General features: G+C 53.5%; 8 protein-coding genes across 8 annotated transcripts; 5 read left to right on the top strand and 3 right to left on the bottom strand.

The window, feature by feature from the left end:
- Window positions 1-19: 19 nt before the first annotated feature.
- Window positions 20-1,111, bottom strand: VTN49DRAFT_7861 (uncharacterized protein; the record flags this gene model as incomplete). The annotated part of the gene is made up of 2 exons (XM_069416177.1): window positions 20-197; window positions 261-1,111. 2 exons carry the CDS (start codon window positions 1,109-1,111, stop codon window positions 20-22), a joined length of 1,029 nt encoding a protein of 342 aa, XP_069272222.1.
- A 911-nt stretch (window positions 1,112-2,022) lies between these two features.
- Window positions 2,023-4,062, top strand: VTN49DRAFT_7860 (uncharacterized protein; the record flags this gene model as incomplete). Its single annotated transcript, XM_069416176.1, has 9 exons — window positions 2,023-2,236; window positions 2,300-2,379; window positions 2,427-2,579; window positions 2,779-2,800; window positions 2,868-2,920; window positions 2,980-3,144; window positions 3,202-3,410; window positions 3,464-3,980; window positions 4,039-4,062. 9 exons carry the CDS (start codon window positions 2,023-2,025, stop codon window positions 4,060-4,062), a joined length of 1,437 nt encoding a protein of 478 aa, XP_069272221.1.
- Window positions 4,063-4,820: 758 nt separating this feature from the next.
- On the bottom strand, window positions 4,821-6,751 carry VTN49DRAFT_7859 (uncharacterized protein; the record flags this gene model as incomplete). Its single annotated transcript, XM_069416174.1, has 4 exons — window positions 4,821-6,332; window positions 6,393-6,427; window positions 6,493-6,611; window positions 6,669-6,751. The coding sequence occupies 4 exons, from the start codon at window positions 6,749-6,751 to the stop codon at window positions 4,821-4,823; spliced, it is 1,749 nt and encodes a 582-aa protein (XP_069272220.1).
- A 789-nt stretch (window positions 6,752-7,540) lies between these two features.
- Window positions 7,541-9,862, bottom strand: VTN49DRAFT_7858 (uncharacterized protein; the record flags this gene model as incomplete). The annotated part of the gene is made up of 1 exon (XM_069416173.1): window positions 7,541-9,862. One exon carries the CDS (start codon window positions 9,860-9,862, stop codon window positions 7,541-7,543), a length of 2,322 nt encoding a protein of 773 aa, XP_069272219.1.
- Window positions 9,863-10,371: 509 nt separating this feature from the next.
- VTN49DRAFT_7857 (mitochondrial 37S ribosomal protein mS23) lies at window positions 10,372-11,223 on the top strand (the record flags this gene model as incomplete). Its single annotated transcript, XM_069416172.1, has 2 exons — window positions 10,372-10,805; window positions 10,869-11,223. The coding sequence occupies 2 exons, from the start codon at window positions 10,372-10,374 to the stop codon at window positions 11,221-11,223; spliced, it is 789 nt and encodes a 262-aa protein (XP_069272218.1).
- A 952-nt stretch (window positions 11,224-12,175) lies between these two features.
- Window positions 12,176-15,242, top strand: VTN49DRAFT_7856 (uncharacterized protein; the record flags this gene model as incomplete). The annotated part of the gene is made up of 3 exons (XM_069416171.1): window positions 12,176-12,597; window positions 12,657-12,768; window positions 12,843-15,242. The coding sequence occupies 3 exons, from the start codon at window positions 12,176-12,178 to the stop codon at window positions 15,240-15,242; spliced, it is 2,934 nt and encodes a 977-aa protein (XP_069272217.1).
- Window positions 15,243-17,107: 1,865 nt separating this feature from the next.
- On the top strand, window positions 17,108-18,978 carry VTN49DRAFT_7855 (uncharacterized protein; the record flags this gene model as incomplete). Its single annotated transcript, XM_069416170.1, has 2 exons — window positions 17,108-18,034; window positions 18,097-18,978. The coding sequence occupies 2 exons, from the start codon at window positions 17,108-17,110 to the stop codon at window positions 18,976-18,978; spliced, it is 1,809 nt and encodes a 602-aa protein (XP_069272216.1).
- Window positions 18,979-19,290: 312 nt separating this feature from the next.
- VTN49DRAFT_7854 (uncharacterized protein) lies at window positions 19,291-20,391 on the top strand (the record flags this gene model as incomplete). Its single annotated transcript, XM_069416169.1, has 1 exon — window positions 19,291-20,391. One exon carries the CDS (start codon window positions 19,291-19,293, stop codon window positions 20,389-20,391), a length of 1,101 nt encoding a protein of 366 aa, XP_069272215.1.
- Window positions 20,392-21,687: the final 1,296 nt, after the last annotated feature.

Below are 21,687 nucleotides of genomic sequence, written 5' to 3'. Positions count from 1 at the left end.
CCTCGTCGTAATTTACCTTTTAACCCGGAGGAAGGGTGCTAGCATCCACGATATCGGACGACTCCTTCTCGCCCTCCTCATTGGTATCCGAGAGCGGCGAGCGAGGCAGCGCCATCAGACCCGTGCGCGTCGACTCCAGGATTCCAAACGGAGTGAGCAGCTTCAGGAAGGAGTCGATACGGGACGGCTTAGCGGAGCTGTATTGGACAAGAAATCAGCATCAATTCTTGGATGAGTTTGGGTTAGAGAGAGAGACTTACAGCTCAACAATGCAGTTGTTGGTGCTAATGTCCAGGACCTTGCCGCCAAACTGGTGCGTCAAACGGGTGATGGCGGCGAGATGCTCGTGCTTGTGCCGCAGGGCCTGGGACGCGGGCAGATTGCGCGGATGGAAGTCGGCAGAATGGCCGGTGAATGAATCGGCCAGTTTCTGCGCCTCGTCCTCTTTCTTCGCATCCTTGGGGTTGGCAGTAGCTTCGGTATCATGGGATGGCTGATCCGCCGTCACCTCGCGGTGGTGCTGGAGGAGCTCCTCAAAGACTTCCGGGCCGAGGATGCTGACTTTCGCGAGGAGCAGCTCACGCTGGACAAGCGGGGAGTCCGTATAGTCGAGCACGGCCCACACGGGGACGAGGTCCTCGAGCTGGCGACGTGCCTGCTCGACGACGCCGTCCAGGCCGCGCAGGACGATCGTCATGCGGGACAAATCCTCGACCTCGGTGTTGCAGACTACAAGGCTATCGATGTTGAACCCACGCGCAGCGAGGATCCCGGACACGCGCGACAACACGCCGGGTTCGTTCTGGACCAGGCAGTTCAGGACGTGCCGCTTGGGCGGGTTCGGCGATGGGGTCGGCGTCTCGTACAGGATCGACGACACCGCTGCGGGAGCGCTCCATTGCGGCATATAGTCCTGCACGGGCAGCTTCAGCGGAGAACGGCGGTGAAGAGCCTTGTAAGCCAGTGCAGAGGTCGAGCTCGATGTCTTTGTGCGTCGTTGGAACTGTTGCTGTGCGGACTGCAGAAACGGCGAGGGCGACGAGGATGCTGAGGGCGTCCATGTTGGACGGGGCACTGCCCCGGGCCGCCCCAAGGCCCGCCGCAATGCCATGGCTGCAGCAGAAACGGAGACCAGGAGATGCGATCTCGCTGACCTTCGCAATCTGATCTGCAGGCGCAGTTGTAAATGTTTGACTCAGAGAAGCAGCGGGCAGAAAACCCGGGACGGAAAAAGGTTGGGGAAGAAATCGTCTCCGACTTCGGCCCAGAGGGTATCGGTAATACAGGAAAATGTTTGTATGGTAAATTTCATCTCCAATCCATAGCTTCCGAACCTCAATTCCTGTGACTCCCAAGGAGATCTAAGCTGCCACGGAGGATCTGCTAGTTATAGTCATGGTTTGTCCGTGTGCTTTCATATCAATTATAATCTGTGTTGTGTCCAACACTCGCAAGACAATCTCGCAGGTATGTTTTGATCTCGATATGTAGAGTCTGTCACAATACCAGAACACCTACCATCTCCGGCAAGCTTATCTCCAGCTTCTCCACGATCGTTTGACTCATCGTTCATACTTTCAGTTCTTGGCCGTATTCTTGCTGTTTCTCCTATGCAGACCGGACATCTTGAAGCTGAAGACTTCATACTGAGGAATTGAAGCAGAATACTATCCTATTTATGCGCTTCTACCCAGCATTCTGCTCTTTTCTGCTCTTTTTGTGCTCTGTACTCCGTACAGAGCAGGTACCCGTAGACCATCTGCATGGCTAAGATCAGAGGATCAAGATATCTGATTGGTCAGTTTCACTAGTTTCTTGGCATTCAAACTGTGAATTGAAAATGCTAGTTAAATTGAAACTGCTGTCAATTTGAAGACGCTAGACGGAAGATCATTGGCTGAATCCCACTATGCCCTTTTAAGCCCTGGTCTGTGGTTTTGTTCCGCCTGTGCCTGGTGATGTTTGGTCCCTCTGAAGAACAATCGATTTTTCATTTGGCCAGCAGCATCGCATCCCTCCGCCATGCCTGACGACGAGCCGCGCAAGCGCTCCCGCTTCGATCAGACGGAGCCGGAGCCGCGACGCTATTCCCGGTTCGATCGCCGATCGCGTTCGCCGTCGTCTCGCCAGTCCGATTCAACTCGACAGCGCAGTCCCTTGAGCCGAGATCCTCGCAGCCCCAACAAGGAAGAAAAGAAGGAGGACAAGAAACCGATCGATCCAGCGGCGGCGGCAGGTGAGAAACACGAGGCTTTTCTTTTCAATGCGCTGCAGGACCGGTGCGCTGACAACATTGCAGCTGCGGCGGCCGCAAAGATCAACGCTCAGATTCAAGCGAAAAAGGGGATCCAACATGTGGACGTTCCCCCGATCCGCTCTGTACGATTGGTCCTCCCGTGGAGCGCGCCGGTCTAACCATTCTACAGAGCAGTGCTGCCCCGAAATCGGCTTCTCCGCCGAAGGAATCGAAACCGCTGGGCGACGGTGTCTATATCGCGGATGGCGACTATATCAAAGACATTGAAGTAAACGATTTGCGAAACCGCTATCTGCTCACTAAGGGCTCGACCCAGAAGATGGTAATCATTAACTCCCTGCTATGTATTGCTGATATTCTAGGCACCCGGATGCGGACTTCCCAACCGCATCTGATATGCTGTTTCGTTTTTTTTCTTGTCCCCTCTAGTTTGCTATGATGGTGCCTGAGAGCTTACCCAGTCACAAATAGCATACCCTCTCCCTCGTTTGCATCTGCTGACCACGGCTGCGTGACTTTAGATCAAAGAAGAAACCGGCGCTGGTACGCCTCACTCCATATATACTTGTTGCTCTTGGGTTGCTAGGAATGAATGCTTATGCTTGTCAAGATGTCACCACCCGTGGAAGCTATTACCCGGACAAGTCGCTGGCTACGCCGTCGGTAAGTGACCTGTGAGCTACTGAGTGATTGATTCTCCAGCGCTGATGCTGGGCTGGCAGAATCCTCCGCTGTACCTCCACGTGACGAGTACAACCCGCGAAGGGCTCGAAAAGGCTGTTGCGAAGATTGAAGAACTCATGAAGCAGGAATTGCCGAACCTTGTGGATGAGCGCAGATTCCGACGTCAACGGGAGGCCGATGTGGAACGTGACGAGTTTGGCCGCGTACGTTTTGGACATCTATTTTGCAGAGGTATGAAAAGCTGACCGCGTTTCGCTTAGCGGAAATGGCCAGAAGAGCGCATTCCCATCGACCTTGAGCCGATTCCGGGTTTCAACCTGCGGGCGCAGGTTGTCGGACAGGGCGGTGCGTATGTTAAGCACATCCAGTACAAGACTGGATGCCGCGTGCAAATCAAGGGCCGGGGTTCTGGATTCCGCGAGGCCGGCACCGATCGTGAGAGTGACGAGCCCATGTATTTGCACGTAACGTAAGTGCAATTTTCATGATTATTTGCTTCGGCCATGCGCTAATTGGCCGCAGCGGCCCCGATCCAAAAGAAGTGCAGCACGCCAAAGAGCTGTGCGAAGACCTCCTCGCCAATGTGCGGGAGCAATACCAGCGATTCAAGGAGAATCCGCCGCACCATGGGTACGGAGGCTACGGCCAACGTGACAATCGCGGGTACGGCAGCTACGGCGGGTACGGTAACCACACGCCCGGACAACAGTCACCCCCGGGTTCCTCTACGCCCGGTGCTCCGGCCGCCGCCGACTACTCGCAGTATGCTCAATACTACGGCTCTGACCCGTATGCTGCGTACGGCGGATACCAGAACTATCTCGCCTATTATCATCAGTATTATCAGCAGGCGGCTGCAGCGCAGCAACAGCAGCAGCAGCAGCAAGCAACGCCCCAGCCTTCATCTCAGTCGCAGAGTCCAGCACCCCCGCCGCCCCCGCCATCTAGCGAGGCGCCACCGCCGCCTCCGCCGCCAGGTGCCAGCAACGCTGGATCGCCTCCTCCGCCACCCCCGCCGGGCGGTGGAAAGTATAATGCTGTAAGTTTAATGTTCTCTTTTGACATTCATTAGTTTGATAACTGATTTGAGAAACTAGGTTCCCCCTCCACCGGGTCTGTGACCCTGTGTTTTGCTGAATGATGTCTTTTTATCTGCGAGAACATCAGTGGTGTGGACGCGATTTTGAAACAAAAAAGGAAAATATCTCCTTTCTGCTCTAATCGGTGGCTTTGTTGTGTTTTGCAGCCTACGCTCAATCCCGAACCAAAGAGTCGAATGTTTATGCTTTTTGAGTACAGCTGTTGTGTGCTTCAAACAGTATGACAATGCAAGAAAAAGAAAAGCTCTGATCTAGTGCTTCGTTTGTGATATGGAATATACTTCAAAAAGTCTAGGTGCTCGTATGAGAGTGCAGATTGGGAATGCTGCTGTGTTACAGTACTGCCCTTACTCATTGCCGCCTGCGTAATGCTCCAATGACCCTTATAGCAATGAGGTCGAGAATTGCCCAAGGGAGAAATCATCCGCTCAGGGATTTCTATGCCGGCATGTTTCATGTTAGAAGGAATGACTGCGATACATGTAGGGTTTCAGGCCATGGAAAGTTGCCGTTTGGATAGTTAACTACCCTGGATGAAAATTTAGTTAATTCGGGTGGACAGTGTGGCTCGTTCCTTTCGCGCCGATATCTTTTCCAATTATTGAGAGCGGTGCGAATTGTAGCCTGGCTCTTTTTCGGCCGGGAGACGACATTTGAATGGTCTATTCCGACTTGAAAATAGGTCATCGTGCCATAATTTCAGAGTCTATAGTTTATCAGTCTATCGATGTATCATTGCATGGCGACGTCAAGTGACAGAATGAAGCGCCGATAAGACGTCAGACATCCATACAGGTCGAGCATGAACAAGGCCCACCAACCCCACCAAACATCATGCTCAGGATCGGTTCGGCGTCTGCCATCTTATGATACTGGTCGGCGCGGACAACCACGTCCTTGCGTCGGGTGACGGAAGCCTCGCCTTCCTTGCAGAAGTCGCACGCGTAGTCACAATCATAGGTGGCGTTGATGACGGATGGGACTTTGCGAGTTGGTTTCTCGTCCTCGTCCTCGTCCTCGTCCATGTCGTCTTCTTCCTTGAAATGCTCCTCTTTCTTAGCTTGCATATCTTCGAGCTCGCGGTCGCCACAGTATTCTTTGATAATCTCGTGACGGCAGCGATTGGTCGTTTCGCAGTAGTCGACAACCTTCTGGAGGCTCTCGAGGCGGGCACGTTTTGTGCGCTCCTCAGTGGCGGGGTCCAGCGGCGCGGGAGGACGTCTGCCGTAGTTGGATTGTTGGTTGCCGCTGCCAATGTTGTTTGCGACCCAATAGCGGACCCGGTCCGCTGCCGGGCGGTTGTAGTACACGATGGAGACCGCCGCACGCCCGTCGCGACCGGCCCGACCGGATTCTTGTATGAACCCTTCAAAGCTGCGTGGGGGGCTCCAGTGTATCACGAACCGCACGTCAGGGTTGTCAATGCCCATCCCGAACGCGGTTGTCGCCACCATAATTAAGAAAGCTGGCGGCCGTTCTTCGTCCGCATCGTTTTCCTTTTCCTCCCCCTCATCATCACCTGGTGGCGTCCGGGGCCTCCACATCTCTTCAACCCGAGCGCGGTCTTCCATCTTTAAGCCTCCGTGGTATACCAGGGCTCTGATCCACCCACCGGAATCGTTGAGAGTCCGAGCCAGATTGTCCGCAGTTGCCTTGGTTGGGACATATATGATTCCGGACATCGTAGGCATGATTGGTTTAGTGTCTCCCGGCTTTTCGTCTTTCTGCTTCACACCCAACCGAGCTTCCCGGCGGGCTCGAACCTGACGCAGCCATGATAACAAGTCGTTGAGTTGGCCTACAGGGAGGTCGGCAGGATTTTCACAGTAATCTGGGATATATCGGACTTCGTAGTGTATATTTGGCCGAGCCGTTGAGGTGCTGAAGATCTTCAGATTCCCAATATCCAGTCCAAGCGCTTCGATAATGTCCGCGCGTACGCGTGGAGTTGCCGTGGCAGTGAGTGCCATTACCGGGATTGGAGGATCTCTGAATGTCTGCCTGAACCATGACAGTTCCCTGAATGCAGGACGAAAGTCCTTTCCCCATTCACTAATGCAATGTGCTTCATCAATTGCAATTCGATTGATTTCACCCTGATGATACATCTGCATCAGGATGTTCCGGAAGCGATCTCCTGCGCAAAGCTCTGGTGTCACGTAAAGGAGACGAATTACTGGGTGACCGGAGAGAAGATCACTTTCGATCGTCTGTCTCTCAGACCACGAGATAGTCGAGTTAATCGTGGCGACGGGGATTCCGTTTGCCTGGAGTGCAGCGACCTGGTCGGCCTGTTCGAACACAATTGTTAGAATATATCAAAACGCGGAGTAGGATAGATAACTGCGCACCATCAACGCAAGAAGAGGAGAGATCACGATGGTTACTGGTATATTCAAACGTCAACCATCCCTAGGCCATCGAGAGCAACGCAGTTGATACCCCGCATACCACCATGGCCAACAACAGCCGGTAATTGATAGCACAAGCTCTTCCCAAACGATGTGGCGGCCTGGATAAAAATATCATGGCCCTCGATGGCCGCCGTGATTATCTCGCGCTGAAGTGGGCTGTGCTCCAGTCAGCGACCGGCGCCCTTGGAAGTATGTCACTGGCAGGCTACTTACCGAAAGGACTTCTTCCCAAAGACGCGTCGTAGCGTGAAGTCGATATCCACGCGACATTGCGTTGGCCGTCGTCGATCTCCCATCTCTGCCCATGGCGGGAAACCCAGAATATGTGGAATTTCTCGAGAACTTGTGCCGTGGCCTTAGGGTTGGGAGTGCTAAACAAAGTCATGTGAATTGGACGTTGCCTCAAGAGACTCAAACCGTCACACTAGTCCTTTTAGGGAATAGTATGCTGTTTTGTCATCACTTTCTCTCATGCCAAGCTTGCCAAGCGAACTGCAGTTCCTGGCACTAAGGATTTGACCTTCCTGATCCAGTAATATTGACTTGAACACGTCCAACGCGAGCAGAGTCGATATGGCAGACAGGCTCTGGTATAGTTAGTAGTTATTGCTTGAACAGGATAAATGACATATGCGGAAGTTCTCATTGATATAACACAGTTGATTTTGTCTCCCCGAGGTCTGAAGCAAGACAAGCAGTTCTCCTACGCGCGACCGTTCATACCCACGCTAGTAGGCATTGAGCATGAAGCCTCGGCTCCAAGAGCGTTGTGTCCGGTTCAACGTCCCTGAACTCAAGAAGGTAGTAGAGTTAGCACACGGGACATGACACGGCCGTGAAACTTTGGAATCCAAGCGAGAGAATCCAATAGTGTATTCCTCGTTTTGCAAGGGAACGTCTGCGTCCATGACTTACAAAACCGCTAGATAAGATGGTTGATAGTATCTACCATCGCATGCTTTTGTCTATTGTACTATATACAGGGACTGGAGCCAGGCGTTACGCTCTCTGCGTAGTTCACCGCGACTCCAAAACATCGGGTATATGTACCGTAGTAATACAGCACCATATCCATGGAACAGAACTCACTTAATATCAGTACCATGAATCTTGCGGCTCTTCTCCAACTGCACGTTCAATTCCTCCTTCACCATCGACACCGCAAATGTCGTCCGTCGCCATGGCTGCCAAATCCGCTCGATCTGCAGCCACACGTTCAGAATCACCTGCGGCTCGCAGCAGGATCCGAACGCGCGGAGAATAGCAATGATCATGGTGCGGCTTAAGAAAACACCATTGTCGATCCGGGGCGCCCGTTCGTCCATCTCCGGATCGGTGGGGAGATCTTGATGTGCCTCGTCCTCGAACATCTTCATTACTTCCTCCTCGTCGGCAAGGGTGTCCTCCCATTGAGTCTTCTCTGATCGCTCCTCGGCCTCCTGCATTTCATCACGGTCCCCAACTGGATTCGGCACTGCGTCCTTGCCGGGGTTACCAGTCCGGCTTCGAGTCATCGCTAGCGGCGTGTAGATGTCATCCACAACAGGCGACAGCATGATGTCCGGCGTCGAGCGCTGCATTTTCTCCCAGCGATTTCCATGGTGCTTCTTCCCAAGCCTCGCTTCCACCAACTTGGCGAGCCTCACGCGAGAATCCAGGAGGACGCGGCGAAACCTGTTCCACGTGTCGAGCAACCTCTGCGGTGTCCAGCCTTTGCCGACTTGGCCGTGGCGCGCAAAGCCCTGGAACAGGAGCAGATACACCAAAGCTTGCGGGGGGTTCTGGTACACTTCTTTCATGTCCTGCACATAGCTCTCGAAGGCATTCAGATCACCAGTCTTATACGCACAGTGGGACAAGAGGATCTGAAATGTCCTCGTATCCGGAACGGCTGGGACAGCTTCCTGAAGTCGCCGGTGTTGTTCTGGATCAACCTTCCGAAGCTCCGCAACCTTGCTATACAACTGGTTCAGCCGCTTCGTCTTCTCGCGATAGTTTCCATATTCTGGCGCCAATGAAGGAAAGAATTGAGAAGCACGCGCAGCTTTTGCGGGCGATGCTTTCAACTCTTTGAATCTCTCCATCATCTGAGTATAGATGTCTGCCGCCAAATCATCCTCACCAGCCCTAAGCAACGCGGAGAGCAGACAGTTCAGAACAGTCGTATCAACAATTTCACCCGATGACACGAATTCGTCATAGGCTTTGAGAATGCCCTCGACGTCCCCTTTCACACCATAGTAAAAAATGGTTGAGATCTTAGTTTGCCGAGTGAGTTCAATCCCCCGCTTGCTCATTTCCTCCATCAGACGATCCGCCACGGTGAACTGGCCCGCTTTGACAGCCATGTTGAAGAGAATGGCAAATGTCGCAGCGTCGGATCCAATACCGGTGACACGCTCCATTCGTCGCCAGAGACCGATGGAGTAGGCAACGTCCTGTTTGCGAACGACTTGGGATATATGTGCCGAAAAGTATATCGCTGATGTCCACATCTCTGGTGGAATTGGCAGGTTAGCATTGAACATGTCATCAATCAAGGCCAGAAATCGGCGGGCTTGGGCACGGCGCCGGTCCTCAGGGAACGCGAAACGGCGGAGCAATTGCCCCCGATTCCACTCGGACAGATGCACCACGCCTGGTGATGGTAACTCTCTGTAGAGTCTGAACACGTATTGGTTTGATTTTCCGCGGTCGTAGAGCGCCTCCAGGAAACGTTCGAGCGCGGGAAACGAAGGCATCTCATGTTGTCCAACCTTCCCCAGATGAATGAGTACATATTCGGAGTTACGCAGGGCTCTCTTCCTCGCCGCTGCTATTATTCTGCGAGCAGGGCTAAGCTCGCGTCTGGTCTGCGCTAACCGTGCTCCCGGGTTGACTTCTTGTCCTTGGCCATTATCAATGCCGGAATGCGAGCGACGAATCCACCTTTCTAACTCTGAATTTTGTGCTGCGCCTGATACCGATTGCTGGGTTTTGGCCGCATCGTCACGCGGGTTCCGTTGATCATTGGGTGCCTCATGAGCATTGTCTGACAGCCCTTCCGGTTCGGAGTCAGTCGACTGGTGAATGAAAGCAGCACCAGTCGAATATCTTGGAGCATGTCGTGCGGCATTTGCCCTCGGCACTCTGCAACCCGGACCTTGCTCGGAAAGCGTCAATGGCCGTCTCCCGGAAAGATGGAAGCTGCCCATTGCGCTTTGATGAGAGCGAGCGTTCGAGACATCGGAATGCGATCTCGAAGATCTTCCTAGAGTCCGACTGCGCGGCGAGTGCAAATGGCAGAAACTGGCCAGCAACAACGATTTGACAAACAAATCTGCTAAAGTCGTCGGGGTCGGTCGGCGTGCGTTACGGCGAAAACGTCCGCTGGGCAAATCGGCGATGACTGACGTGAAGTTGGCCATGGAACGGCATCGTGCCGAAGCGACTGGCAGGCTCTCAGAGGGACCAGGTCTCGGTCCTGAGGAGCGAGCGGAGGAGCTGAGGCGAGGCATGGGAACGTGGACATCATGGCATCTTGTCGACCACGAAGGAAGTTCTGCCGTATGCACAAGCCAGCGGCCGGTCGGCAGAGTCAATTGCCGGCAAACAGTCCCTTTGGACTCGAAAGACCGTCAGTATTCTGGCCAAGGCAAACAAATCGGCGCGAGCAGCGATTGATATTCTCCAAATCAAAAAATGGCTACAATTCGCCCGTTGATTGGGCGGGTCGCAGTTTCGACCAATCAGAGCAGCCCATTTGCAGTGCTCTTTTTCTGCCGACTCTCTCCATCGCAATCTTAACACCCGACGAAATTGTTCGTCCGAGGGCTCAATTATCATCGCGGGAGTCGATGCTTGGGATTGGAATTCGTACTTTCCAAATTCTGTGAAAGGCATTGAGGCAGAGTACATCAGATCCGGAGCCCCAGCCATGGGCAAATACAACCTCACCGCGCTGCGAGTTCGACAAACCGCGCTCCGCCAAAAGGCCGCCGGGAAGATATCGAAACTACCACCATGGGTTGATGTCGTGGCCGATATTCCCCCAACCGAAGTGATCGTGCGGCGCCAGCCTGTCAAGCAAGAATACCTCCGTCAACGGGTCAAGACCGACCCCGAAACATCGAAGCCCCGGGTTGTCTTCGAGCCTGACGATAAATATCGGCCGATGCCCAAGAAGCCAAAGCGAATGTTCCTGCCCCAGCAGATCAAATACGAGGAAGATGAGCTACGGAAGGAATTCTACCGCGACCATCCGTGGGAATTGGCACGGCCGCGTATCGTGCTCGAGACCACCGGCAACGATTCGAGGAAGTATGACTGGAGCAAGATCGAGCAACCAGGAAAGAGACTCGACGGCGAGAGGTGAGTGCAGTATCGATTGAGAATCTTACGCCTCGAATTTTTCAGAAGCTAATTCTGGGGCAGTGTTGTCCAGCGTCAACTGTGGCTGCTGCAAAATGTACCCGACATGACAAAGAGCCGCGCCTACGATATTGCGCGACGCGAATTCTATAAGCTTCGTCTCAAAGAGGACATTCAGCGTTGGGTTGCTGCCGAAGAGGCGGAGGCCACAGGGGCTTTCTGGGGTCCAAGCATGTTGGAGGTGTCAATGGACCTGGAGAACAAAGAGTTCGAGCGATGGAAGGCATGGGCCAAGGAGCAGGCTCAGGTCATGGAACAGAAGAACGCTCAGTTCATCGGTGCGCCAGAGGCTGCGCTGCCGTCAGAAAGCTCTCTGGAGAACACCGAAGTCGAAGAGCCAGCGACATCTGTGGCATAATGGTCCTCTCATTCTTGCATGTATTTGTATACTAGACTGCATTGGTATGATTTCTGTTTGGGAATGGAAGACTATCCATCTACAATCCACATGATTGCAATGTTTGCGCTGGACTGATTTTGAGCTGAATAGTCGAGGGCTTCCCAATATGGGCGTTGGGATATTGTATTGTTCCGGCCGTTGTCACGTGACATACTGACGTTTCAGGCTGGAGGAGACCCAGAGTGCCACTCCTTGCGGTGGTGCTCCTCCATTTTCCGTGCTGCTGTCCAATCGCTATTGATCGGCGATCTCTTTCAGTTCGCAATTGTGCGTTTTTTGCAGAAATGAATTGATAAGTGGCGGGTGGCCGAGGCTCTGTCCAAGTCAGGCCACTCTTAGTGCTTACAACGCCAGATCGAAGCTTGGGCTCAGCGCCAGGAACAATTTGGTGCCTGATGCTGTGATATCACAGCTAGAGCATTTAGTAATTAATATATCTTCTGACCCCTGGATACGCCCAGTCTGAGAACTAGCTGCCATTGTTCACGCTCGAAACGCAGGGATTTGTTTGATTTGTTACTCCTCCAGCCATTCCAACCTGTGAAGGGTTCTCGATCTCTCAGCCGCTTTCCGCCCCCTTACTCGAAAAGCGACGCAAGTGTGGCTTATCCGGCCTGCGACAGCTCAAGACCACACGCTCTGCTTGCTGGTGCAGTGTTTACTCGGCAGTGCTTCCCCGCGGTCAACGCGTTTCACTTCCAGCCGTCCTAAGAACTCTCGGACTGTGATGGTTTTCGACCCCAACGAGTGCCGTCTGAGATTTGAGAACCTGATACTTGAGATTATGCTGTATCTTTGCACAAGAGCCCCGTCAAACAGCGTCGAAACACCCTAGCACCAAGGGCAGGGGACGATAACTTTAAGTACTGGGCCTAGATTGCGCATGGGTTCGTTTTAGACGTGTCAGACAATGCTTCGCGCCATGATCCGCCCCGAAGATACAATTCGAGGTCCTCGCGATCATTTTCCCGAAATGATTGCAGATGATGAAACAGTGGCCGCTTCTGGCTCCAATCTCTCCTCCGCCGCGTCTTCTGCCAGCGGCGCGTCGAGCCACGAGGTAGATACGGAAATGATCCAGCAAACGGCAAAGAAAACAGGCGATGAGTCGTTGAGCAGGAAAAGCGAGTACTGGCAATTGTCACAAGAGGAAACGATCGAGCTGGCACGGCGAGCCGTCGAGAATGGGATCCTAGAAGAAAAGCGGAAGCTGGCTAGCAACGGGGCCGTGGGCGATGTGGTGCGTTCCAAGCTGACTATCAATCTGGGCCACTCCCATATCGCCCAGGTCCCAGAGGCTGTGGTAGACATTATCAAAGACGAGGTTGAGAGGTAGGAATGATGGCTCCAAGCGTGAATGATCTGTGCAATGCTGACCGGCATCGATCAAGGCTGTCACTGTCCAACAACTATCTTTCTCGAATTCCCTACCGGTTCCATGAATGCGCGCATCTTCGCTATCTCAATATCCGCGCAAACAATTTCCGCGAAATTCCCAAGGGGGTGGGTACCTTTGATACCCTGTCAAAGCCAAAATGGAGAAACAAATGCGTTGTCTGACATTATTTCGGCCATAGGTGTATAAACTGCCATTTCTCGAGATCCTAGATGTCAGCCGCAATAAGATCCGGGAAATCTCCGACGAAATATCCAATTTGACGTCGCTACGGGTGCTTTCAATAATGCAGAACCGGCTTGAGGATCTTCCTGCAGAATTGGCGGACATGAACAAACTGCAGATCCTCAAAGTGGCCGGTAACAATTTGCGGTATCCACTTCGGAGGGTCCTTGAGATCAAAGAGCAAGAATTGGGAAACCTGGCCGTCGCGGACCGCGAGGTCGCAGTCACGGCGGAACTTAAACGTTACCTCAAAATTAGGCAGCAGCAGAGCGCCACTCCCGATGCAGAAAGCAGCAGTGAAACAGGAGATATTGTGCTCGACACGCCGAAGCCTGTCAAGCGTGGAGGCAGCCGATTCCCGGTGATCCCGAGCACCGCTGATGGCGTTTCGGATCCGAGGTCCCTCTCGCGGCCGCCACCGCTTCCCATGAAATCCCACCAGCGCCTGGCTTCCGGACAAAGTGCACAGGGAAGCTATGCCCGGCCCAGTATATCCTCCCGTCCGGGAAGCAGCGAGCGGAATCGCAGCAACAGTGAAGGTATCATACCTTCGGCTGCCAGGAGCAGGCGCATTGCTCTTGCGTCCCGACGGGCCGAGCTAGGCACGCTGGACGAAATGCGGCCTTACCGTAACAGTCATCTGCGTGGCCTCAGCCACGGGTCATTGCTACGGACCGGCTCGTCGCGGGCAGCTAACGGCGGCAGTTCACCGGGCTCTGGAAGCCCTCGAAACGAGCGCCGAAAGGCACGAGATGGCCTCATGCAACGCTTAGTAAGCCTGCCAGAGCATCGAGAAGCATCCCCCCGGGACCCGATCGTCGAGGGTGCGCGGGGGATCTTGTTTGCGCTAATTCAGATTAATCCGCATATTACGACGTTGATCAATGTCATCCAAGGTGACGATGCCCGCCGGAATAGTCTGGAACTTGTCTTCTACAATGCCTCTACGCATGTGGAGAGGCTGAATGAAGCCCTTGAAAAAGTCGACAAGCTGGATATTGACGGTCCACAAGAAGATTGGTTAAAAGTGGCCTGTGAAGTACAGCGAGAATGCATAACATGTCTGACGGCGTACACTCATGTTGGCCACCAACTACGGCAAAATACTGGGAGGCTAGTGGCCCAAGGTGACCCGCGCTATGTTCGGTCTCTACTACTGATGGTCTACGGGAGCCTTGTTGAACTGCGAAACGCCTTTGTTGTTTTGCAGGCATCTCATGAGACGCGCAAAGAGAGTGCAGTGGTCAGTGAGCGGTCGCCTCAATCAGAGTCCGTTTCGGGCGGAATGGATACGAAGCGCTTCTCCGGGTCAGCAGTGACGCAAGGGCGGGAGAGACCGCCGCCCCCGCGCCGTATTCGCACGGATACGGTGATTCAGCAGGCTCCGGATACTTCAGCACCGCCATCGAATAACATGCTCTCACCCGGTTTCCCACCCCCGGGCTCGTTCTTGAATTACGGCACCCGGAGCCGATCGAACAGTCGAGCGACGACTGTCAACACCTCTGTTCCCTCGTCGCTGGCGACGCCGCGTTCGGGTGAAACCTTCCCGTCGATTTCTACGCCGTCGACGGCGACCCGCGTTCCTCCGGTAACGGGCCTGGAAGATTTTGCGGAGGAGTCAGCGTTCGAGCGTATCTTCAAGCAATTGACGGTGGCATACAGTACGGCTCTTCAGGCGCTGCCAATTGCCAGTCGTCAATTCTCTCGGTGCCTTGAGATGGCGGAAGAGCGCGGCGAACGCGAAGACATCCGCAGAATGTGGACCAACCTCATCCAGCGTTGTCGAGCCTGTTACGAGGTGTCGGACGCTCTGGGTCGGCGACTGTCATCTATGAAGGTCAAGGAACCCGGGGGCAACATGCGGAATCGGCGCGATTTCTGGCAGCTGAGCAAGGCGTTTATGCAGTCCTTTGTCGAACTGGTCACAGACATGCGAGAGGTGCGCAACCGGCAGCTCCTACCCCCGGACATTATTGTACTCTTGCGGCCGGTCCAGAAAGCATGTCGGGAAGCTGGGCGTTTGATTGAGGCGTCGCCTTGGTCGTATCTCGCGGACATGAGCACGGCGCCGGCGCCGAACCTGTATGGACCACCTCTCCAGACGGGTGGGCCGCCCAACGCCTCGTCGACGTCAGCATCGTTCCTCGGTCAAGGGGCTCTGTCCCCGCCACCGTCTGTTCCACTGCCGGCGACGCCACTGAGTGCGGCGTTGGGCCCTGCCGCGCAAGCCACAGTGCCGTCGACGCCGTCGAGCTCCTACAGCGATCGTTTTTTCGCAGGCGACGTGTTTCAGCGGGCAGACACGTTGCTGTCGATGCCGGTCCAAGCGCCTTATTTGATGCGACGATCATAGCCCTGCACTATATGATAATCCATGTTTACCGTAATGTGTTACGTGGGATTGGGATTACGAAATGAGGTGTTTAAAATTACGGGGAATTTATCCGAGCCGGCTCAGTAGATTTGGGAGTGCATTCCAAGGGCGTATTTGTGAAAAATTTCATCATCATGATCTTTTGCTGTACTTAACTCGTATGCGGGCAATGTAGTCTACAGTTAGACCGTCCACATCAACGATCTGTCCCTAGACGCCGTCCCATTGGATCCGAACGGGAACCTTCATGCAGCCTCGGCCACATCACGCGTGATACGTAGACCCGATAAATGCAGGACAAGCCATCGGACTAGAACAATTCCATTTGCCTTGACCGTTTCTAGTACTTATTGCCCCTCCTCGTTCGTTCGGCTTATTTCGCCTCGTGAAGATAGACTGCCCGTCCAGTCCAGTCTGTGGTCTTGATGCACGGCACGTTAACTAAACCATTGGTATGCTGCTGTTTTGTCCGGCGTTGTTGCAGGGACAATTGGAAGTGTGTATGTGTATGATGTGTCTCGCACACCCTTGCTGCTTTTCTGCCGTCCTCAGTGGCAATTGATGCCCTGAAAGAATTCTGTGCGAATGATCCTTGTTGCTTCAATCAGATTCCATGGGCGTCTTTTATATGAACTTCCCATCAACTGTCTTGGTTGTGCCAGAGAGCAAAGGCATTCTGAATTTACCGTTTCCGGCAACCCAGGCGAAACTCGATCTTCTTGGAAAAAGTTGAGAGAACAAAAAGTCTCTCCATGCCTTTCCAGAAATAGTTTTTAAAAACAAGCTGCAGTCGGCTCATGTGCCGAGATGTATAGGATATTTAGAGTTTTATCCCCAGACCCGAATTTGTTCTCTGAATGTGCATGCCGTGTTGATGTTTTTTGTTCTCCGGATCCGTTTTACAGCAACCAACATCATCCATCTGTACACGTACCGGACAACCCAGGTTTTTATGATGAAAGGAGGTAATCCTCGACAAGTTGCCACGGAAGTGGTCTTCTTGACACCGTCCACAGATCATCAATCCCCGTTTTGCAGATCGCGCGCCGCCTCACTTTTTGTTCCCTTGTTGCGATTGGACGCTCCTGCTGGGAGGTCCGCTAAACCCGCTAAAAGCGCGAGTGATGATTCTTCAACAATTCAACAATTCTGACGGTGTACACCGACTGCTTCACGCCTAGTAGGTCCATAGAAAGACAGCACTGCTGGAAATCAATGCGTGAAAACTGAGTTTTTTAGTAATCTGTTGAATTTTACGTTTTGTCCAACGTTGGAACTAGGGCTGATCAGAGGGTATTTTTCCGTAGCAAAAAAGGGTCATCCCTTTCACATCCCTATTTCCCAGTTCCCATACTGCCATTTCAATCTTTTGGAAAAATGAAGGTGACAAAGAAGTCTCCTTGACTTAAAAAATAATTCTGTGTCTTAAATATTGCCGATGAATCTGCTCTGCGGCCGATTTATAACTGCTGTGTGCTCCCATTCCAATCCTCCGCCGTTCTCTGTTCGCGGCCATTTTCGGAGTTCGCTGGGATTTCCGTCTCCGTGAGACGTCTCTTCTTTTGCCGTTTTCTTCCTCAATTAGGGCCCGCGGGCCGCGTCGGCGGATTTGATGGCCTGACGCGGTTCTTTCTGAGTACATTCTTGCTGCTCCCGCGTCTACTTCCGGCCGCGGACGTTGCGCTGCTTTTTCTCTGTTTGCGGCGCTCGGCGCAGTCTCAATATTTACCGGGACGTGCCTTCATATTGTCCCTCGATTTGTGACACTTTTCCCTGTTTGCTTCAGATTTGTTAGTTTCTATTCAAAAGTATTGCGGTCCTGTATTCGCGGGGATCCTGCCAGCATGGACCTTTCCAAACCAAAACCCAAGAAGGCGCACCCCGAGACCTGCAATGACCAGGAAAGCGATGCCGCAGAGCGCTGCCGGGTGACCGAGACAAAAGCCCCGGCAGATAATGACCGGGATCAGCATCCTCGGCAAGACGTCCAGCCCAAGGAGAAGCAGGATCCGCCCGTTACTCCCAACAAGAGTCGGTCAAAAACCGCAGCGACGGCCTCGTCCTCGCCGCCAGCCCGGGGTGGGATGTCAATGCCCTCCCAGATCATGATCATGCGCATGCCCCCGAGTGTGTCCCTGTCTAGCGAAGACAAGGAGCTGCTGCGGACCGCTGACCCACTGCCCCCTGTGACAAGGGAGACATTGAGCGAGCTCGACCTGGACCGCATCATGCGCAATATTCATCTGCGCACTGATGCCAACTTCGAGACCGACCTGCATTTCAAGCCCGACCTGGACGGCGAAAAGGGCCTGCGCAAGCGAGCAGCAGCAGACCGGTACTGGAGCGCAGTCCATATTGAGATCATGGCGCATGCTATCAGCACGCTTAATGGGGAATCCGTTGAACTCGAAGTGGTGCCCGTGTCGCAGCTGGCCCGCATCGAGGGCGATTGGTTCCAACCGCGGCTGCCATGGATGTTCGAGACATTGCAGGATATCCTCAAGACACTGGTGCCGGAACGGGACCATGCGTGTGTGGCGCAGAATCTCGATGTCCGGCTTTTGATGCAGCAGATCCGAAAGGGCGTGCTGGACCTTGCCCGCCTAGCAAGATGGCTCGCTGAGCTGCTCAAGATGCACTGCGCTCCGATGAGGGACCAGGATGCGGACCGTATGGTCACCGAGATCAGCCAGGGATACGACACGCACGACATGGGAAAAGTCGTGGATGGTCTGCGGACGTTGTTCGGGCTACTGGAGATGATGAAGCTTGTGAGTTGTCGAGGCCAACCCGCCAGAAAACGAAGGTATGACGACGTCACTGACGACGGTAGGACGTCGCAAACCATCAAATTCGGGCATTCCGCGTCGCGCTGGTGGAAGATACGATCCCGTTTCTCCAGGACTACTTTTTCCGGCGGATGGCGACGGGCGAGTTCAAGGCGGACGACGCGCGGACGTGGTATCTCAGCATTCCCAAACAGGTCACGGATCTGTCACGAGAGGCGGAAGACCGAGCTTTCTTCCCACCTGCGGTGCTGCTGCGAGGGTTGTGTGAACTTTTGCTGCAGTTTGACGAGCCAGCTAGTTACCCGCAGACTTTCCAATTCGACCTGCATCGTCTGTGGCAGCTACGTGTAACGCTACAGCACCTCATCCACATCGACGTGTGCTGGTCAATCCTAGAGCATCTGATCAACCGCGCAGAGTGTCGAGCATCTCGGCGGCACATTTACTCACGGTTCAGGTCGCGAATATCGTGTCTTCTGGACACCTCCAGTGACAGTGGAAGCGACAATCTCGGAACGCGCCTACCCAACGCCGCGAATGTAGCATTGGAAATCGCGCGTCTGGCCCACGAAGCCCGCTCCGGGCATGCATCCCCGAAAGACGTTCCGAATTCGCTAATCACCGAAGCGGAGAAGTCAATTAAGCGCCATCTAGCCACGGAGTCGCCAGTATTCCGACACTACCGCGGCATCCTCCGACACGAGCTTCTGACCGAAACGTACCAACTAGCACGAAAGTACATCAATATGTCGCCCCTGGCCATCTGCGAATCGCAGCGAGCCCGTGTAGCAGCAGCACCTTCGATGGCTTTAGGCCGAACGCAAAGACAGCGCGAGATCGTTGTGATTGCGATGAAGCTGGCCCATATTGGGGTGCTGCATTGGAGAGTTTGGGGGCCGTTACTGTATGCTGCGGCGTCGTATTGAGATTGTAACACATACCCTATTTTTCCTTGTTTAAAACTGGGCCTGGGTTAGCAAGGCGTTGGTGGTTATGTGTATAGAAGACATCTTCTGATTATCTCCTGTAATCAAAACCAGAATTTCGACATTTCCGGTCTGCTTTCAAGCCTCTTAATGTCTGCCTGGGTTAGGGTTAGGTATAACACGAGTCATTAGGGTTACGCCTAACCAAACCAAGCTGAGGCTGAGGCTCGGCCCGATGACCGACATCGGCCGATCTAACTCCGCGATTGACCAAAAGGATAAACAAACGACTCAACCCACGCGCAGGTCAAGATGCGCATCAGCGCAATTCTACGCAGCGCGAAATCGACAACAGATTGGCTATCACCTTTGAAGGCATCAACTCTGAAATCCATCGCCCAGGCGACCGGGCTGAAATGCAGTGGCACAAAGCAAGTCTTACTCGGGAGAATCCGCCAGAATCTCTCGAACGCGCCATCCTTCCTGGACAAAGTGAAAGAGAAGGGCAATGACGACAAAGCTTCAGGGAGCGGGAAGAGAGTTAGTGTGTTGAGTGTCGATCTGGGGATACGCAATCTAGCATTTTCCCATTTGATTGTTTCTGGGACCACTGATGGAGAACTTAAGAAACCCGAGGGTATTGGAGTGAAGCTGAATGCATGGCGACGAATTTCCCTTGCAAAATCGGCATCTGGTTCGGCATCAGCAAGCGAAGAGGATGAAACATACAGCCCATCCGTCTATGCTGAGAAAGCGTATGCGCTTCTCACAGAACTCCTCTCGACTTACAAGCCGGACTACATCCTCCTTGAGCGGCAGCGGTTCCGGTCCGCCGGCAGTGCGGCAGTCCAGGAGTGGACGCTTCGCGTGGGCATGCTGGAGGCCATGCTGTACGCGACATTGCACACAATGCAACGTTCGGCCGCAGTGCCTCTCGCGAGATACGTCGTAGTCCAGGGAATTGACCCCGGCCGCGTTGCGGCATACTGGACTGCAGATGGGCCCGAAGGTGGCTCCGAGGAAAGTCGCGTTAGGAGCAAAGGGCGCCAGCGCAAAAAATCAGCACGAGAAGGGAAACAACGCAAGATTGGGATTGTGGCGCAATGGTTACTGGCGTCAGACCCATCGCGCTGGGAGCGTTTGGAGACGAACACAATCATAACGGAAAAACGGCCACCAGTTGGTGGGGAGGGCTTATCGCTGTTTGTTCCCCAGCAGCGAGAGGATCCTGAAGTGGCGAACTTGGCTCATGCTTTTATCGAAAAGCACATGGGCGTCCGCGGTCCCCGTGCACGAGAAGGTTCTGTCATCGGGAAGATGGATGATCTCGCGGATTGTCTGCTGCAGGGCATTACCTGGATCGAATGGCAGATTCGAAAGGAGAAGATTGCCAGAGAACAACACTTTCCATGATGATCCACGGTACGGCCTACTCATTGACACATGTGACTGTGGTTACTAATTGCAGCAAGCCTTGATCCCTGTTTTCTTGTGTTCACATCGACTGGCGCGGCCAATCGTCCCTACAGTGAACTACTGGATCGCTCCGCACCTCCAGTGCCCGACGGTTGGGCGAACCAAATACTACCTTGGATCGACTTTCTGCTCATCTTCCAAGTGATCCGCTGGAAGCGGCGGACGGGCCGATGCGCTCGAATATCATCAAAATAACTCGAGCATCACTTTCGGCGGGACGTCAGTAACGATCAATTCACGTGCACGAGCAAGCCATCCTGGAATCTCGCACCTGTTCCCCGCCAGATCATTGCAACATGAGCAATCGAGTTCTGGCGGGTATCAAGCCTTCGGTTTTCTGCCGGATGAACGTTCCATATGGCGTGATCCTACAGAAGTCTCCTAGCCTCATGAGTCTGAGAAGGACACGGAGCTAGCCGCTTCTAGCTACCTGTGTCAAGATTGATAGCTACTGAACTGATCATCAACTGGCCTGAATGGATCAATCAGGCTGAACAATCAAGCTTGTCCATGACCCGGGCCTCCTCAAGTTAATCGACCGGAATTCCGCGCAGTAGCATACGCCACCGCACCTACCTTCGAGCTAAAGCAGATGTACTTGCAATACGTAAGCTCCAATGCTACATTAAAGACCAGTAGTGTGTCTCTAGCCCCGAAAAGGTGTGAGCACCGAGGTATTCGATGACATTCAGCGGTGCTTCGAATTCAGCAGTATATCGCCAAGCATAATGTTGAACCCTCGTCATGGAACTCTGTTATACGAAAACATGATTGGCCGAAAAGGTGGCGTTCAATAGTTGTCATCTGCATAAAAACCAGTGATCTGGAAGCCAAGAAACCCTAAGTAATGAACACGGGCCTGGAAAAAATCTCGCTGCGTTGATCCGGCAACCGGAATCAAGCGAAGATGTACGGAGTACTGGGTCGATGATCATCCTTAATTTCGGGTGAACAAATGTGTGACAGGCAATCCCCGCAGTGTTGGACGTTGATTTCATTTTCCGGCTTCCAATGCAAACAGCCGGGGCGGTTTTATCCCGACACGTGCTACGCTATTTCGATGCTCGAGCTTTCAGCAAGGCAACCCAGTTCAGTATTAGTCCCGGTCCAGATCCACGGTGCAGTTGACAAGAGATTATGACGCCCCGCGTAAGTCCTAACGGCTGGAAGGATCATGGGTACTCGGGAATGGCAACGCCACTTCAATGCATCTACAAGGTGCTAATAGCACTA

The sequence above is a fragment of the Thermomyces lanuginosus genome (assembly GCF_041956635.1).
Source record: "Thermomyces lanuginosus strain ATCC 200065 unplaced genomic scaffold VTN49scaffold_7, whole genome shotgun sequence".
Lineage (NCBI taxonomy): Eukaryota > Fungi > Ascomycota > Eurotiomycetes > Eurotiales > Trichocomaceae > Thermomyces > Thermomyces lanuginosus.
Note: the sequence above shows the minus strand (reverse complement) of the source record. Positions and strands in the feature narration are given on the sequence as shown.